Source organism: Myodes glareolus, chromosome 12 (assembly GCF_982192425.1).
Source record: "Myodes glareolus chromosome 12, mMyoGla1.1, whole genome shotgun sequence".
Taxonomy (NCBI): Eukaryota; Metazoa; Chordata; class Mammalia; order Rodentia; family Cricetidae; genus Myodes; species Myodes glareolus.
Window position 1 is genome coordinate 17,524,535 of NC_142037.1, and position 18,128 is coordinate 17,542,662.

Consider the following 18,128-nt stretch of genomic DNA (forward strand, 5'->3'; position numbering starts at 1 on the left):
TGGAGATAAAGGCAAGAGAATCAGGAGTTCAAGGCCAGCAGAGGGTACAAGAGACCCTTCCTAAGACAAAGTCTTTGATCTGAAGATTCTAGAATGTACCATGTCGTGTTGTACAGCAGGAAGCCTGGTACAGACAACTTGACTGAGTTTTTGTTGACTGAGTATAGCTCATGCTAAGAGTATGATTTAGAACAAGTTACTGCAACTATGTCTGACTCAGTTTCCTCAATTATAAAATAAAGATTAAAAATAACACTGACTTCCCAGAGGTGTGGTCAGCTGTCATTGAGTAAATATATGTAAAATGCTATGAGCAATGCCTGGCATATGTGAGGAATCCCTAGGAGCACTGAAGATATTTGTTGACATTTATTTCTATTATATATGTGTACTTGTACGTGGCTGCATGTTTGCCACAGCACACAGGTAGATGGAATTCCTTCATGCTTCATATACACCTTGCAAGTAGCCTAAAGATAAATTTAATCAATATATTTCAACAATTCTGCAGATGGAATCTCTCATCTGTGCCACTCTGTTGGTGCTCAAATAATTTAAAATTGTGGGAGTGTTTTGGATTTTCAGATTAGGATGTCCATCTTGGGGAAACTTCTCCATGCCTACATGTCCTTATCTGTAAAATGGAAGTCACCACCGAATTTACCTACCAGGACTGCTGGCTGGAGGAGCAGACATCTCCCTCTTAAGTATTTACTCTGTGTGTACTAAATTTTTACTTAGGAATAAACCTGAAATGTGGAAATCCCTCCATTTGTTCGTCTTTGTAAATATTACCCACCTGGGCCACAGGAAACCGGCAACCTTAAGCCCACAAACTTTAATAACACCTCCTGTGACAGAACAGCTGCTATTGGATCGGGCACTTCACTTCCTATGTCTGCCAGCGCGCTTAGGGCTCCATCTACATTATTTCCCTAAGTGTTCACAAGTACCATAGCAGGGAGTTGCACTATCGTGAACCTCGGTTTTGTAGGACTGCTGAATGGAGGAGCAATTTTCTCACGTTCACGGAACCAGCAAATGATGAAGCCATATTATGTATCTACCATTTATTGCGATCTTACTGAGTCTCAGCAGGGGAATAAGCCACACTGTTAGGAAAAAGGTACACAGTCTAGGCCCTAGCCTACAGGAAGTGTCAGTTTCCAAAGCTGAGGCGGGGGCGGGAGTGTTGAATAAACACTGTAAGAGATAATTACAATAGCGCCTAGTAATTGCTACAGTAAAGGCCAGAAGGTCCACTGGATCTCAGGCGCTGGGTCAAGAAAAGTACTGAGAATTTAAGTGTCCAAAGACACTTAACAACTACGGGTAAAGCAGGCATCCTTTGACATAGCGTTACAGGACGCGTCCCGAAAAATAACGCGGGCCGCATGCAAAGGGCTAAGCAGAGAGCGACTGCAAAAGGAACCCGGAAAGGGGCTGAGCGCGGGTGGGCGGGGCCGCGCGGTGACTGGCAGGGGTGGGGCCAGGCTGGCCGCGCCCCTCGTCGCCGGCTGCTGGGCTTCGGCCGGGGTCGACTGGGTACCGTGAGCCGGGCAAAGCCGCCTTCCCGCTCCCGAGGGCCGCGGGGACCGAGCAGCGCGCGGGCTCGGAGACGGACAGTCCACAAAGTTTGATTCGCGGAGAACGCAGCGTCGAGCCCGGCAGGTGCGGCTGGGCCTGGCCGGGGCGCTCGCGGCCTTGCGGGCGAGCACGGCCGGGCACCGGCGAGGAGCGATCAACTCTGAAGTTGGCAAGAGGTGACGCCCGTGCTCCGCTCCGCCGCGCGTCCAGCCCTGGCATCTCGAGCCCGGGTCGCTCCGGGGCTATGCAGTCCCCGCCAGGCGGCCCGGCGGAGCTCCCTGCCAGGTAGACGAGCGGCGCCCCAGGACCCCGTCGGCACCCCTGCTCGGCCCAGGATGTTGCCGGACCTCCCCCTTTTCCTCCTCCTCCTCCTCGGTAAGAGTCCCCGCCCCGGTGTCACTGCCCGCCGTCCTGCACCCTCCAGGCGACCCCCGCCCCCTGCGTCCGCCTGCCCGTCGAGCCTTGGCCCGCCGGACTTTCCCACACCGTCCGTCCCACCCACAGACGGGGAAGGCGACCTTTCGACGAGGTCACGCACCTCCTTCCGGCTCCTCTACCTCTCTCTTCCTATAAACTACCCGGAAGTCTCAGCTGGGCCTCCCTCTGGAGTTGCCCAGGTGAAGAAAACTTGTGACTCACTCTGCTGCCCTCTCTCGATCCCCCTCTAGGAGGTGCTCTGGCCCGTCCAGACCGGATCACTTTCCCAAGTCCTGGTGAGTAGAGGGAGCACCTAGTGTTTCCTAGTGTTCTGGGGCTTGGGAATGAAGATGAACCCCTGAATACTGAAATAGACTGTAATTTTAGAATGGGAACCATCCATTGTTTTACAAGAGGGGAAACTGAGGCCCAACGCACCTGAGTGCGCACCTGGCAGTTGTTATGAACCGTCTCAATTTTTACGTGTTTTGTCTCCATAATTAGAGTAGGGTCTTCCTGAGAGTAGAAACAGTATTTCTTCTGCCTACTGGCCCCATGGCTGGCACAAAGGCTACCTCGACATTACTTATGGTATTGATATTTAACACGAGGTATGAAAAGGAATGGGGGTGGCCCACTCCTGTAATTCCCAGCACTTGGAGACAGAGGCAGGAGGATCAGTACAAGGGCAGCCTCAGCCACAGAGTGACTTTGAGGATAGCCTAGGCTACGTGAAATTTTGTCTTTTAAAAAAAGAAGGATCAGCACCACTGCAGTAGGTACTATGATTGTTTGGTGGGAGGAAATGAAAGCTCAGAAGGTAACTAGCCCACCACTCCACAGCTAGAAGTAGGAAAGCAGGTAGCAGTTTGACACCACAGCCTTGATCTTCACCATTTCCTGGTAGTTCTCATCCAGAATAGTAACACAGATGAGTAAAAAAGATAGCCTTTGGATAGACATCTAATAAAATAGGAGTTCCTATTAAAAAAAAAAAAAAAGAAGGAATGTGGTGACGCACACCTTTAATCCCAGAGGCAGAGACAGGCGGGTCTCTGTGAGTTCAAGGCCAGCCTGGTCTACAAGAGCTAGTTCCGGGATAGGCTCCAAAGCTACAGAGAAACTCTGTCTCGAAAAACAAAACAAACAAAAAGGAATGGAGGGAAGAGAGGGATCAATGGGCTGTAACTGATGGGCAAAGCGCTCTCTCTACCTTCTTGAGGCATCCAGAGGGAGGGAGCCTGGGGAGGGGCCCGAGTGTGAAAGAACTCTACCAGTGTCCCCACCTTCTCCCTCCAGCTTGTGAGACACCCCCAGCAGTGCTCTTGGAAGTACAGGGCACTTTACAGAGACCTCTGGGCAGGGACAGCCGCAGCTCCCCTGCCAACTGCACCTGGGTTATCCTGGGCAGCAAGGAACAGACAGTAACTGTCAGGTAAGAAAGAAGGGAATCCCCATCTCTCTCTCCTGCTCCTTCTGTCTCCCTCGGAAAAGATCACTGCTCTGTGGTGTTTGCATCCTTGTCAGCAGAAGACCAGATCTGGGTTTGGTCTGCTGCAGAAGCTTGGCTCCTGGGTCTGCCGTGGTCACCTGAAGCTAGACCGTGGTGAGATGTTTAGCTTGGGCCCTGGCCGTCTCCAAAAGACTCTAGAAATTATTGTGGGCTCAACTAGGTTTGTGATGAGTCCTTTGATCCATAGCATAGCCTACTTGACCTTCCTCGGGACCGTGTTACTAGCTCATAGGGTGTGCAGGGATTCAGCCAAACGAACCTTCGAACCTTCCCCAGGTCTGCGTTTCCATATCGCTCTGCTCCATCCGCACTCTGGCTTTCCCCTCTGTCCTACGCTCACCATTCTCCTGGACTTCTTGTCTCTTCCCTCATCCCTCCTATTTCCCCTTGCCCAGTATTTTTTTTCCTTTCTTCCTCTTTTTTTTTTTTTTTTTGGTTTTGTTGTTGTTGTTGTTTATTTGGCTTACAGTACTAGGATACAACTCAGGGTTTCACACCCCCTAGGTGGGCACCCTATCTCTAAGCAACAATCTCAGCCCCTTACTCAAAATATACTAACGTTCTAAGTCTCCTCACTGGGGCCCATGTCAACTGGTGGTTTGCCTTTAATCTCCACACTTGGGAGGCAGAGTCAGGCAGATCTCTGAGTTCAAGGCCAGCCTGATTTACAGAACTAGTTCCAGGACAGCCAGAGCTACACAGAGAAAAATCCTGTCTTGGGAAAAAAAAAAAAAAAGAATATATCCAGAAAGGTGCGTGAAGAAGAGAACAATCTAAAGAAGCTGTTGCAACCCAGGGGACAGCCATGGAGAGCTCAGATTTTACCTCTCAGGTTGTAGAGCTGAGTTGTTGTGGTTAATTGAACTACGGTATGGCATTGTGTCAGCCAGCTGCTGGGCACAGTACTTGGATGCTGGTGTTGCAGCAGCTGGAGAGAGGTCTTATTACTTTTACTACTTCAACAAGCCTGGTCAGTGTCTGAGCATAGTCCGTTCTCTCAGGAGGTTCTAGGAGGGGTGCTGTGGCCTGATGGGGCCTCTGGCCTCGGTTGGAACTTTTCCTGTTGATTGTATTTACTGCCGAGGGCTCGGCTGATTTCATTTGGATCTTTGAATCATGGCTAAGCAAGTGTTTGTGCTTCTTGGGCTGCCAGGGTCCTGTCATCAAGAGGGGAGGGAACTAGCAAAAATCTAAAACCTCTCATGTCTTGCTCTCCTTTCCCTTATAGGTTCCAGAAGCTGCACCTGGCCTGTGGCTCGGAACACTTAGTCCTGTACTCCCCTCTCCAGCCGCCAGTGTCGCTGTGTGAGGCTCCTTCTAGCCCTTTGCAGCTTCCAGGGGGCAACGCCACCATCACTTACAGCTATGCTGGAGCCAGAGCACCCATGGGCCAGGGCTTCTTGCTGTCTTATAGTCAAGGTAGGCTAAACGGGGAGTGCCCTGGGACCATTAGGAGTCGGCGTCCCTTGCCGGGCGGTGGTGGCACACGCCTTTAACCCCAGCACTCGGGTGGCAGAAGCAGGTGGATCTCTGTGAGTTGGAGGCCAGCCTGGTCTACAAGAGCTAGTTCCAGGACAGGCTCCAAAGCTACAAAGAAACCCTATCTCTAAAAACCAAAAAAAAAAAAAAAAGAAGAAGAAGAAGAAGAAGTGGGCATCCCAGAGAAGAGGCCAGGATCCTGGGAGTTCTGGTGTTTCCCAGTCTCTTTGATGCCTCTGCAGATTGGCTCCTGTGCCTGCAAGGAGAGTTTCAGTGCTTGAACCACCGCTGTATACCGGCCGCTAAGCGCTGTGACGGGATCGATGCCTGTGGTGATGGCTCCGATGAGGCGGGGTGCAGCTCAGATCCATTCCCTAACCTGAACCCGGCCCCAGCCCCAACTCCACCCTGCAATCTCACCTTGGAGGACTTCTACGGGGTCTTCTCCTCCCCTGGATATTCACACCTGGCCTCAGTCTCCCACCCCCAATCCTGCCTGTGGCTGCTGGACCCCCACGATGGCAGGAGGCTGGCAGTGCGCTTCACAGCCCTGGACTTGGGCTATGGAGATGCGGTGCATGTATATGATGGTGCCGGGCCCCCTGAGACCCCTCGACTGCTACGCAGTCTCACCCACTTCAGCAATGGCAAGGCTGTCACCGTGGAGACTCTGTCTGGTCAGGCAGTTGTATCCTACCACACAGTTGCTTGGAGCAATGGTCGGGGCTTTAATGCGACCTACCATGTTCGGGGATACTGTTTGCCTTGGGACAGACCCTGTGGCTTGGGCTCAGGCCTGGGGGCCAGTGAAAGCCTAGGTGAGCGCTGCTATAGTGAGGCCCAGCGCTGTGACGGCTCCTGGGACTGTGCTGATGGCACAGATGAGGAGGGATGCCCTGGCTGCCCACCCGGGCACTACCCCTGTGGAGCTGCCGGCACCCCTGGTGCCACAGCCTGCTACCTGCCTGCTGACCGCTGCAACTACCAGACGTTCTGTGCCGATGGAGCCGATGAGAGGCGCTGCCGGCATTGCCAGCCGGGCAACTTCCGGTGCCGGGACGAGAAGTGTGTGTATGAGACGTGGGTGTGTGACGGACAGCCCGACTGTACTGACGGCAGCGATGAGTGGGACTGCTCCTACGCCCTGCCCCGCAAGGTCATCACAGCAGCAGTCATCGGCAGCCTAGTGTGTGGCCTGCTGCTGGTCATCGCCCTGGGCTGCACCTGCAAACTCTATGCCATTCGCACCCAGGAGTACAGGTCAGTCGGAGTGAGGCTGTGGTGGAGTGGGGATGGAAGGTGAGGTGGGGCCCGTGCTGTTCCCGGAGACTGAGCAGGTCCAACCTGAGGAGCGGCTCCTATGAGCAGTTTGTGAGAGTAGTCTCAAGGAAGGAAGGGACATGACTTAGGACAAGCCATAGCATAACTCCATCTGCCCTGGCCTGGGTGTAGATCAAGGGAAGAGGCCTTCTAGGCAGAGGTGCATTGCCCTCATTGGGAGGACTAGTGACTAGAGCGATCCTCCTTTCTTCTAGCATCTTTGCCCCCCTCTCCCGAATGGAGGCTGAGATCGTGCAGCAGCAAGCACCTCCTTCCTACGGGCAACTTATTGCCCAGGGTGCCATCCCACCTGTAGAAGACTTCCCCACAGAGAACCCTAATGATGTAAGTAACTCCTCCAAGCTTGGACCTATGATGCCAGCCTTGTACCCTACTGTGACTCCAGCCGTTTGACCCCCTGCTCTGATGTCTGCCTCCTGTCCTTGCAGAACTCTGTGCTGGGGAACCTACGTTCTCTGCTCCAGATCTTGCGCCAAGATATTAGTCCAGGGGGTCCTTCAGGAGGCCGCCGTCGCCAGCGGGGCCGCTCAGTGCGTCGTCTGGTTCGCCGTCTCCGGCGTTGGGGCCTGCTTCCTCGAACCAATACCCCAGCTCGGGCCCCTGAGACCAGATCCCAGGTCACAGCGTCTGCTGCTCCCTCTGAGGCCCTGGATGACAGCACAAGCCAGACCTGTGAGGCTGGGGCAGTAGGAGGGCAGGATGGGGAGCAGGCTCCTCCACTACCCGTCAAGCCCCCCATCCCAACCCCAAGCACACTTCCAGCCCCTGCCACTGTCTCTGAGCCCCCAGGACCGCTACCCTCAGTGCCTCTAGAATCCTCACTGTTGTCTGGAGTTGTCCAGGTCCTACGAGGCCGCCTCCTACCCAGCCTGTGGTCCCCAGGACCCACTTGGACCCCAGCTGGACCTCACACAACAGTCCTGGCCCCAGAGGATGAGGATGATGTGTTGTTAATGCCACTGGCTGAGCCAGAGGTCTGGGTAGTCGAGGCAGAGGATGAACCACTGCTTGCCTGAGGGGACCTGGCCGCCGTGGGGCTCCAGACACAATGCTATGATCCTTTGGAAGTGGCTCGGCTTCTGCACTGTTGTGTCTAGCACAGGAAGTTAGGTGTCCCTCAGGCGGGGAGGAAGCCCCCTGGGAGCCTCTTCTGTGTGTGACTAGAAAGAGACTCAATCACCACCCTCTGCCCATCCTCCTGTCCACGTGGCTGTGTTAGGAAAGCTTCCCAAAGGATCGTAGGCTTGGACACTCCATCCTTTCCAACTCCCCACCCGAAAGTGGCCTTAATATCAGACTGCAGCTGCCTAGAGATCTTCTAGCCCCTAAGGGGAGAATGTGGCCAGGGTGATGGGTTTGCCAGCCTCCATCTTTGTGGTGCCTGGCCCACTTAGAGAACACAAGTGCTTTTGTCTGCTCGCTGCATCATTGCCCAGGAAATCAAGGAAAAAATAAAAATAAAAAAAATCATAAATTTCAGCCTTGGTAAATTAGCCATGAGCTCCATCTTGCCTCTGCCCATCTCTCCCTCTCACTTGCTCCTCCTCCAGAGGCTGTGGATCATCCTTCTACCTTTGCCCTCTTCCTATTTGTTTTTCAACCGCCTGCCTTTCGTTTCCATGCTACTTAGGAGGCAGCGTGATTCAAGAACGGTGAGGACTAACCGTCTCCACCTTCAGCCTCTGGCCCAGCCCTACACTGACTGATGTGAGGCTCGGCAGTAAGCCTGACCTCACTGCAGGCCAGAAGCTGGAGCCAGCTGAGCACGGAAGTCAAGAAAGGGTCCATTTATGGAATACTCCAGCACAGAGCACAGCAGCAGTCTGTTCCCTGACAAAACCCAGGAGCCATTCTGGCTCCACCCCAGCCGGGCAGGGGGTCTTCCTGGAGGAGGGTCCAAGCTGCGTTCTCCACCGTGCTGCCAGCAGTAAGCTAAATTCTAAGCAGGACAAACAAATTAAACATGGAGGCTAGACCCCAGCCTCCATGGAGCCCAAGCTGTTGGGGATGGTAGATGAGGGGATGAAATGGGGGGTGTTGGAGCCCTGCCTCTGGTAAGCAAGCTGCTCCATAGTTTCCCCTCTTAGGACCCTCAACAACTGGGATCAGGGATGCCCTAAACTTTGACCTCTTCCTCAGCAGAGATAGCTGTCATCTGTTCTGCAGCAGCCACCTCGGACCCTGCTGACTGACACCTTAATCCCTTGGCCTCCTTCAAATCCTTCCTGGGTATTCGCAATGCAAAACTGGACAGAGATTAAGGTGAGGGTGCTGGCTTAGGATGCACCCACACATTGACTAGAACCCTTGAAAGCAGAGTTCATGGGGGAGGCCTATAGATCAAATACCTGGAAGAAGTGTACCCTGTTCTGGTACAAGCAGGAACTGACCTTGTACAGACAATATAGGAAAACAGGAAATGGATCCAGTCACTAAGTTCCCTTTTTAATAATTTTTTATGTATGTGAGTGCTCTATTGACTTTATACCAGAAGAGGGCATCAGATCCCACTATAGATGGTTGTGAACCACCATATATATGGCTGCTGTGAATTAAACTCAGGACTTCTGAAAGTCGCCAGTGTTCTTAACCACTGAGCCATCTCTCCAGCACACACGCACGCACACACACACACACCACTTTTTTTTTTCTTAAAAAAAAAAAAAAAAGACTATCTCAGATCCACCAAGAGCTGGAATCACAGGCAAGTAACCATACCAGGTATATACAGTGCTGAGGATTGAAGCCTGGGCTTCATACCTGCTAGGTCTGGTTGGTGGTTAATCTGTGTTACTGTAGCAAACAACAGAGACAACCAATTTACAAAAAGAAGGTAAGAGTGTGCATGCATTTAATCTTAGCTCATGCAAAGGAGGCAAAGGTAGAATCATCATGCGTTTGGGTTGGAGAGATGGCTCAGTGGTTAAGAACACTGGCTGCTCTTCCAGAGGACCTAGGTTCAATTCCCAACACCCACATGGCAGCTCACAACTGTCTATGACTCCAGATCTGACACCTTCATACAGATATATATATATAGGCAAAACACCAGTGCACATAAACTAAAAATTAAAAAAATTGTCATGCGTTCAATGCCAGCCTAAGCTAATGCAGCAAGACCTCACCCAGTTACTTTGTCTTGCAGTAATCTGGAGAATTTGCTCTAGGATGCTGCCTGATGAGAGGAGTACCGCATCATGGCCGAGACTCAAGGCATAGTAAAATCACTCACTAATGTGAACTGCAGGGCCAAGGAGGAGGCCAGGGAGCCGCACCTCCCTTGGAGGCTGTCCTAGTTAGGGTTCCCATTGCTGTGATGAAACACCATGACCAAAAGCCAGTTAAGAAGGACAGGGTTTATTCAGCTTACACATCCACATCACCGTTCATCACTGAAAGAAATCAGGACGCCGGGCAGTAGTGGCACATGCAGCAGTCATGGGGTGGGGTGAGGGGGAGTACTGCTTACTGACTTGCTCCTCATGGTTTGATCAACCTACTTTCTTATAGAACCCAGGACCACCTGTCCAGGGATGGCACCACCCACAATGGGCTGGGCCCTCCCCCGTCAATCACTAAGAAAATGCTCTATGCTAGGCGTTGATGGCACACACCTGTAATCCCAGCACTCAGGAGGCAGATGCAGGCAGGAGTTCTAGGCCAACCTGGTCTACAGAGTGAGCTCCACAACAGCCAATGTTACACAAAGAAACCCCGTCTCAACACTCCCCCTTTCCAAAAAAAAAGAAAAGGAAAATGCCCTACAGCTGGACCTCCAAGACTGGTTTGAGGAGGCGGCAGAGTCCCAGTGGGAAACTCACCAGGGTATACAACTTTTGACTCACCCTTAGAAGTACCAAGGAAATGATTGTGAGCACCCAAGTGAGTTCTGCGGTAAGTAAAGCTCATGTCTGTAGGGTGTCTTCTGAATTTAGTGTAGAGACAGGGTCTTGCTGGCTAGGCCAGGCTTGATCTCCCAACTCCAATCCTGCCTCAGCCTCCAAAGCAGTGTGTTCCAACCTGTGGGTCATGACCCCCTTGAGTTGAATGACCTTTCAGAGGGGTTGCCTAAGAGCATTAGAAAACACAAAATACATTACAATTCATAACTACCAAAATTACTGTTATGAAGTAGCAATGAAAATAATTTGGGGGGCTGGACAGATGTCTCAGAGGTTAAGAACACTGGCTACTCTTCCAGAGGTCCTGAGTTCGATTCCCAGCAACCACATGGTGGCTCACAGCCATCTGTAGCGGGATCCGATGCCCTCTTCTGCTGTGCAGGCAGAGCACTCATACACATAAAATAAACCTTAAAAATTAAGAAACTAATTTTATGGCAGGGGCAAGCACAGCATGAGGAGCTGTACTGCAGCGCCAGTGGCAGCATAGGAAGGCTGAGAGCCACTGTCCTGGCAGTACAGGTGCCGTGCGGCCCAGCGACTTTAAAACCAGAGCTAGAGAAGCCGCTCAGTGGCGTCAGGCTTGTCTCACATTTATGGCATCCTAGGCTTGATTCCCAGAACTGCAGTATATATACATATATATATATATGTGTGTGTATATATACACATATATATATGTGTATATATATACACATATATATATGTATATATATACACATGATAAGCCGAGCTGGTGAGATGGCTCAGCGGGTAGAGGTGCTTGCTACCAAGCCTGACGACCCCAGCTCAATCCCCAGAACGCACAGTGGAGGGAGAGAGCAGCTCCCAAGTTGTCCTCTAACCTCTACATGAATGCAGCTGTATATGTGTGTCCATAGACATACACAAAAAGTAAGTGCGGAAAAGAAAAACATCCAGACATGGTGGCACCTGTGTCTAACCCCGGCACTCAGGAGGTGTGTGCGCACGCGTGCGCAAACACACACACACACACACACACACACACACACACACACACGGTGGAGGAGGTTAAGAGTAAGAGCACCAGAGGACCTGAGTTTGCTCTCAGATCACAACAGCTCCAGGGCATTTGACACCCTCTTCTGGCCTCTGCAGGCACCTAAGTACACGTGGCACACACACACACACACACACACGTCTGGAATGTAAGACTTTCCAAAGGGCTGCAGATCTGGCTCAGAAACCCAGGGCTACCAAGGTCACTGCTCCAAGTGTGCCTCCATTACAGAATATACTTCGTAGACCAAAGTTGTGGATAAAATAATTGTCACATCAGTTTCAGTTGTCAAAACGACATACCTGGAGCCAGGCGGTGGTGGTGCACACCTTTAATCCCTCTGGAGGCAGAGGCAGGTGGATCTCTGTGAGTTCGAGGTCAGCCTGGTTTACCGAGCGAGTTCCAGGACAGGCTCCAAAGCTACATAGAAAAACCCTGTCTTGAAAACCCAAAACAAACTAACAGGGGCTGGAGAGATGGCTCAGTGGTTAAGAGCATTGCTTGCTCTTCCAAAGGACCTGAGTTCAATTCCTGGCAACCACATGGTGGCTCACACCATCTCTAATGAGGTCTGGTGCCCTCTTCTGGCCTGCAGACATACACACAGACAGAATATTGTATATGGAATAAATAAATTAAAAAAAAATGAGACACCTGGAAAGAGGAACCCTAACCTAAGGGATTGTCTGACAGTATGGTCTGTGGCCACATCTGTGGGATCCTAGCCCACTATAGGCAGTGCTCTCCTGGGCAGGGGCCCTGGACTATATAAGAAAGTTAGCTGAGCAGTCCAGTAAGCAGCTTTCCTCCATGAATTCTGCCCAAGCTCCTGGCTGTGTTCCTGCCTTGGCATCCCCTGGTGATGCCCTGTAACTTGTTTGCCAAATAAACTCTATCCTCCCTGGCTTGTTTTGGGCTCTATCGCAGCCACAGAGAAGCAAGCTAGAACCAGAAGCTGATCGGGTGCCCTACGGAGTGCAGTGTGCTGCGGTAGCTCCTTCAGATCCTGCCCTGGGGCTGATCTCCAGATTAGTGGCACTATATGTATTTTCGGGATTGCTACTCGCTTCTTCCATGGAAAACTCCACTGAGAATGCCAAAATATATCACCAAAGAAGGTTGCAAGGAGGCACCGGAGAGATGACTAGCGGCTAAGAGCATGGGCTGCCCTTCCAGAGGACCCAGGTTCAATTCCCAGCACCCACATGGCAGCTCATAACTGCCTGTAACTCCAGTTCCTGGGAATCCAACACCTCACACAGACATATATGCAGCCAAAACATGAGCGCACATGAAATAAAAATAAATCCTTTTAAGAGGTTGCGGATATTACAGAGAAAGCAAGCAGCTTTATGTAGAATTGGGGGTGGGAGTTGTCTTGCCATTGAGAAGATAAGGATGGGAAACCTACTGACACTTGTCTGAGTGCTTTGGGGACAGGCCCCCCACCAAACCACTCTAAACCTTTGTCACGAATAGGAAGAGTGTTAACAGAAGAATACTTGGCAAAATAGGGCGAAGCAGCGAGGTGACTGGGTGCTTAAGGAGATGCAGAACCCGAATGGGAAGAAGAGTCAAGGAGTTGCCTGTTCCCGTAGACGCCGTCCTCCAGGTTGCTTTGTCTCTGCTTCTGCTGCTGGCTAACACTGGCTGCATGGACCTAGCGGAGAGAGAAGGTGAAGGCAAACCAAAGCTACACAAAGAGCTTCCTCAGAGCTCTCATCTGCCTGCAGACTTTTGTAGCTCTTACTCCAGAAGAGGCAGAGTGAAGGAGGCATGCCCCAGCTTCGTCCTCTCTTGACCCGTTTCTTTTTATCAAGTTAGCCTTTAGTCAGTCTGGCACCCTCTTTTTATCCACTAAGCACCCACCCTAAGCTGGACAGCTAGATGGGGGCTGGAAACAACAGACAAAGTGAATATAGTCTTGGACCCTGAAGCAAAAGTCCTTTGGCTCCCAGGGTCCCTGCACCCTGCCACTCTCAGCTCCGCTACCCACAGCCCCCTTCCTCCGCGCTGCCCTCTGAAATCTGCTCTTCTGCCCCTATGGCTGCTCTGTTCTGCTTTAACCAGGCTGTGCCTGTGCGCTGAGTCTGCTCCCAGAGGGAAGTGACACAAAGAAAAAGGAGGGGGACAGAAGGAGGGAATCCCGCTTACATCACTCCTCATTAGCATATGTGACCTCATCAGGAGGCGGGACAATTTCCCCAGGTGTCTGGGGAGGGAGGGGAAAGGGGGGGCGGTATTTAAAGGGAAGAGCTGACTGTGCTGCTGAGTGAGGGACCGGTGCAGGGAGCCTCGGGGCTGCACTCGCACAAGCACACCGATGCACACGGACCTTGACACCAACATGGACACGGACACAGAAACCACAGCACTTTGTTCTTCCAGCAGCCGCCAGGCCTCCCCATCAGGGACACCCACACCAGGTGAGGGCTAATCGGAGTAGAACGTGGCTGAAGCCCTGGGTGGGGAAGCTGAAGCTTTGTGGGAAGGTCAGTGCCAAGGTTCATTGAGAAGGGAAGAGTCAATGCAGCCAAGGAGCCCCCTGCACTTTTGAGATCTGGACAGCCAAGGGGGAGGGGGAAAGCTGCCCAGGTGCCCCTCCCCCAACACGCCCAGGGCTTTGCTAGAGAAACTAGTACTTGGCCCCTAGGTTAACCTCATCCCTGATGAAGCAGAGCGGTCCAGGAAGGAAGGGGAAAGGAAAAGAGCAGCCCGCAAACCTAGGAATCACCAGTGGAGGGGGCTTCCCTGGGGACCTGTTGTAAGGGTTTCTTCTAGCTCCATCTTTGGCTGCCTGCCAAATATTGATCCTGTGCTATTTATAGCCTGCTGCATCCCCCTTTGTTGTGTCTATTGTTGTTCCGCTAGTTACCCCAACCCTTGGGTTGTCATCTTCCTCACGGGCACACTCTCTCCACCTCTACCTCCCTACAAACACAATTTTCTCTCCCACTCACTGGGACAGGCAAAAATCCAGGAGGGTTCTCCCTCACACACAAACATGTGCTGGGGATGCCCACCTACCTGCGGGGACAGAGGAAACAGCACACTCTCCTTCTCCAGCACCCAGCCCTGCGAACACAGCCCCTGGAAAGTTTGTGATGCTGCCCACACCTGCCAGCAGCTCCGTTTGAGGACTGCGGTGCAGGAAGCCATAGGAGGGAGGGCCCAGCAGTGGAAGGACGGCTTGCTTCTCAGTTCCACCTGGTCCAGAGGCCTAGCTAGGGTGTGCCTACGCCAGGGCAGGGTGTGAGTGGTGTGTAACCCTGTGCACAGTGCCTCCCCCACGTGGCATACCTTTTGAACAGGCTGTGGTCGGAATCTACAAGGGGAAACCATCATGCTAGCTCCTTGAGAGTTCCTCACTTTGGGTTTCTAGGTAATTTTGGTACAAGAGACTGGACTAATGACTCTCAGTTCTTCTGGGACCCTGGTCTTTATCTGCTCTGAAGAAGCAAATAAACTTGGCAGCTACCTGCATACACCTTACTCCTAGCTTCGTTTTCTGTCCCTCCCTAGAAGCAGACACTACACTTTTGAAACAGAAGCCAGAAAAACTGTTGGCAGAGCTGGACCGGAGTGGGCCCCCTCCTGTCCCTGGGGCCCCCAGACGAAGAGGAAGTATGCCTGTACCCTACAAACACCAGCTGCGGCGGGGACAAGCTGTTGATGAACTTGACTGGCCACCTCAGGCCTCCTCCTCTGGCTCCTCTGAGTCCTTGGGCTCGGCGGACACAGCCACCGCCCAAAAGGATGGTGTCTTTAAGGTCATGCTCGTGGGGGAGAGTGGCGTGGGCAAGAGCACCCTAGCAGGCACTTTTGGAGGTCTCCAGGGAGACAGTGCTCACGAGATGGAGAACTCAGGTATTTGGGGGCACCTCGAAGGGCTGAAAGTGTTTCTGGTACGAACAGGCCCCGGAGGGGATTCCCTGCTGTTGGGAGCTAAGGTGTTCCTGGTTACCAGGCCTCGCAGGTGTCATTCCCTCTTTCCCAACAGAGGACACTTACGAGAGACGAATCATGGTGGACAAAGAAGAAGTGACTTTAATTGTTTACGACATCTGGGAGCAGGTGAGATGCAGGGACTGGGGAAGGGTATTACCGATCCCGACTCCAACATGGATGACTACATGTCTTTGCACTGGCCTATCTCCTGGAGCAAAGGCCCACCCTGGGATGCTTTTCATGGCTCGTGGTTGTGACACCCATTGTTAGAATCTGAATTTGACAAACTCTTCAGCATCCAGTCAGGGTAAACACACAGAAACGGACCCATTCGTAAATACGGCAGCCTGGAAGGCTGATATGACAGGAAGAAGGGCTCCACATTATCAGTAAAGGGAGGAGAATTGGGTGGCTTCTGAGTGCTTGAACATGTTTCTATGGAGAAAGAAAAGGCGAGGTTCTGCCACTTTTAAAACTTTTAGCTCTTTAGTTTGGGGAACAAGGTCTCACAGTGTAGCCCAATACTGGCCTGGAAGGCACAACTCCTTTTCTTGCCTCAGCCTACTGGGTGACGGATTATAGGTTTGTAACAAGCTAGGAATCGAACTCAGGCCTTTCTACACACTAGGCAAGCACTGTACCAGTGTGCTACACCAAGCCTTTCCATATTCTTCTACTCGGAGATCCTATTTCCCCAGGTCTCCCACGTGGGACTCACATCACTAACTTCTCCATTCTCCCCAAGGCCCCTGGGTATCAAAATTCTGCCATTAACTAGCTCCCAGTACCAGGCAAGTGGCTCCCCTCACATTCGGATTCCTCTTTGCTGAGATGCAGGTGCAGCTCTAGCATTTCATGGCTCTCTGCTCATCTGCAGGGGGATGCAGGAGGGTGGCTGCAGGACCACTGCCTTCAGACGGGGGATGCCTTTCTCATCGTCTTCTCAGTCACAGACCGACGAAGCTTCTCCAAAGTTCCTGAAACCCTCCTTCGTCTCCGGGCCGGAAGGCCCCACCACGACCTACCTGTCATCCTTGTGGGAAACAAGAGTGACCTGGCCCGCTCCCGGGAAGTGTCGCTGGAGGGTGTGTATCCTGGACCCATTCCGTACTTAAAATCTCAAGAGATGATTCTCCTGGTTATCCTTCCCCGGGAGGCCTTTTACCCACACTGGTGCACAAGTTCTTGCATTTAGTCTCTGAGTCAGGGAAAAGCCCCACTACCCAGCTCCCCACTACTAGCCTTCATTGCTCCTTCTAAGCACCTTGCCCTCCCCTTTGCGCCTCTGTAATTGGATCCCAACCCAGTTCTCAGTTGGAATTTGGTGGTCCCACCCCCATCTCCTGCCCGACCTGTGTATGCCCACCCCAGACCCGGGCAAAGCTGCCCATCGGGCGGGCGCCTGAGCTGCTTCCTTCCTGCAGAGGGTCGCCATCTGGCCGGGACGCTGAGCTGCAAGCACATCGAGACCTCGGCCGCACTGCATCACAACACTCGTGAGCTTTTCGAGGGCGCTGTGCGCCAGATCAGGCTGCGGCGGGGCCGGGGCCATGTCGGGGGTCAGAGACCCGAGCCTGGCAGCCCCGACGGCCCCGCGCCGCCGACGCGCCGCGAGAGCCTCACCAAGAAGGCTAAGCGCTTCCTCGCCAACCTGGTGCCACGCAACGCCAAGTTTTTCAAGCAACGCTCCAGGTCGTGTCACGACCTTTCCGTGCTCTGAGCCACGGTCGCCATGGTCACTGCAGTCGCCATGGTCACCGTGCCCTCCGCTCGCCCCCTCACCCTACTCCTGTCCGTCTAGGAAACCAAAAATTCCCAGGATGCCCTGGTGTGAGCGGGAGGCGGGGCCGGGTGGCTGGTCTGTCCACCGCCTCCACCGCCCGGTCTGAGCCGCCGAGCGCCCACAGCGCCTCAAGACCTGCAAGTCAGGGAAGAAATTCGTGCTGCAAGGTATTTTTTATTATTATTATTAACTCGCAGGAGGTCACCTCTCCTGGCAAGAGACTCCAAAAACAAGAACTGGAAAAGTGCTTTGTAGCACTTTTACCAAGGCGCTGACCTCCTTGGTACTCTGAACATGCCTTACCTTTAAGCAAACTTTAAAGGTAAAAAACCCAGAGATGACTCTTCCAGAGATAACTGAAAATGTTCTCATATCCGCCGCCCAGATCTACTTTGCCGTTAAGACGTTCTTAAAGGAAAGAGCCTGGAAGTTGTTCTTGAGATTGGACTCTGATTTACTATTCTACTGTGGCACGTTCCCTCCCTTTCAGGTTATTGAAGTTAAGGTGTGGGCAGACTCTTTGCCTTTAGATGCCCTAAAGTAGAGTTGAGTGCTGGCAAACCCCTTTAGCCAGGGCCTAGAAGGCACCAGCAAGGGACCCTTCTTTCCAATAAAATTCTTTTCTATTGCACTGTGTTGATCTTGGCTTTCTGTTCTGGTGGTTCCCAGAGAAGGAGATGTGAGGGGAAGCTTCGGTAACAGGCAGGAAAAGTGAGGACTGGACATCTTTAAGAAAGGTCTGGAGCAGACTTGGTCCTGGGGCAAGCCCTCAACACTGAGACAACAGGCCTGGAGAGAAACACTTAAGTGATAACCAGAGCCCCACGCTCCAGCTCTGGGTTCCAACTCTATCCTACCCCATCCTACAGGGAGCTACCAGAGTCACCCAGCTTTGACTTGGGTTGGTTCAAGGTATAGACGGTGTCCCCCAGGGATGCCCATTAGCTGGGGCATGCTAGGGTGGGCTTGTGCCTTCGCTGGCAGGGCCCTACAGCTCCAACTGTCACCTGCAAAGCCCGTGTGAGAACTGAAGCTGTCACTGCCTCCCCTGGGGACACCCACGCCTGCTGCTGCCTGAGCCATGAGTTTGAACAAAGAGAGCAGAGGCAGCAGCTCTCCTCACCTCTAGACATTTAG

General features: G+C 52.6%; 2 protein-coding genes and 1 long non-coding RNA gene across 3 annotated transcripts; 2 read left to right on the plus strand and 1 right to left on the minus strand.

Annotated features, from left to right (window-relative positions):
* The first annotated feature begins 1,828 nt into the window (after window positions 1-1,828).
* Lrp10 (LDL receptor related protein 10) lies at window positions 1,829-7,816 on the plus strand. The gene is made up of 7 exons (XM_048445012.2): window positions 1,829-1,962; window positions 2,256-2,300; window positions 3,304-3,439; window positions 4,746-4,936; window positions 5,239-6,256; window positions 6,532-6,661; window positions 6,766-7,816. Exons 1-7 carry the CDS (start codon window positions 1,923-1,925, stop codon window positions 7,351-7,353), a joined length of 2,148 nt encoding a protein of 715 aa, XP_048300969.2. The 5' UTR covers window positions 1,829-1,922; the 3' UTR covers window positions 7,354-7,816.
* A 4,773-nt stretch (window positions 7,817-12,589) lies between these two features.
* Window positions 12,590-14,787, minus strand: LOC125407418 (uncharacterized). Its single transcript, XR_007234208.3, has 2 exons — window positions 14,288-14,787; window positions 12,590-12,920 (listed from the first exon to the last, which is right to left on the minus strand). It is a non-coding gene; the product is annotated as an uncharacterized LOC125407418 (long non-coding RNA).
* Window positions 13,488-17,622, plus strand: Rem2 (RRAD and GEM like GTPase 2). The gene is made up of 5 exons (XM_048444987.3): window positions 13,488-13,686; window positions 14,783-15,127; window positions 15,261-15,334; window positions 16,086-16,293; window positions 16,633-17,622. Exons 1-5 carry the CDS (start codon window positions 13,584-13,586, stop codon window positions 16,926-16,928), a joined length of 1,026 nt encoding a protein of 341 aa, XP_048300944.1. The 5' UTR covers window positions 13,488-13,583; the 3' UTR covers window positions 16,929-17,622.
* Window positions 17,623-18,128: the final 506 nt, after the last annotated feature.

Bases quoted from the DNA above. Each gene is read 5' to 3' on its own strand.
- Lrp10 (XM_048445012.2), top strand. From the start codon at position 1,923: ATGTTGCCGGACCTCCCCCTTTTCCTCCTCCTCCTCCTCG. The intron at 1,963-2,255 runs GTAAGAGTCCCC...ATCCCCCTCTAG, and splicing joins TTTCCTCCTCCTCCTCCTCG to GAGGTGCTCTGGCCCGTCCA. The intron at 6,662-6,765 runs GTAAGTAACTCC...CTGTCCTTGCAG, and splicing joins CCACAGAGAACCCTAATGAT to AACTCTGTGCTGGGGAACCT.
- Rem2 (XM_048444987.3), top strand. From the start codon at position 13,584: ATGCACACGGACCTTGACACCAACATGGACACGGACACAGAAACCACA. The intron at 13,687-14,782 runs GTGAGGGCTAAT...GTCCCTCCCTAG, and splicing joins ATCAGGGACACCCACACCAG to AAGCAGACACTACACTTTTG. The intron at 16,294-16,632 runs GTGTGTATCCTG...TCCTTCCTGCAG, and splicing joins CCGGGAAGTGTCGCTGGAGG to AGGGTCGCCATCTGGCCGGG.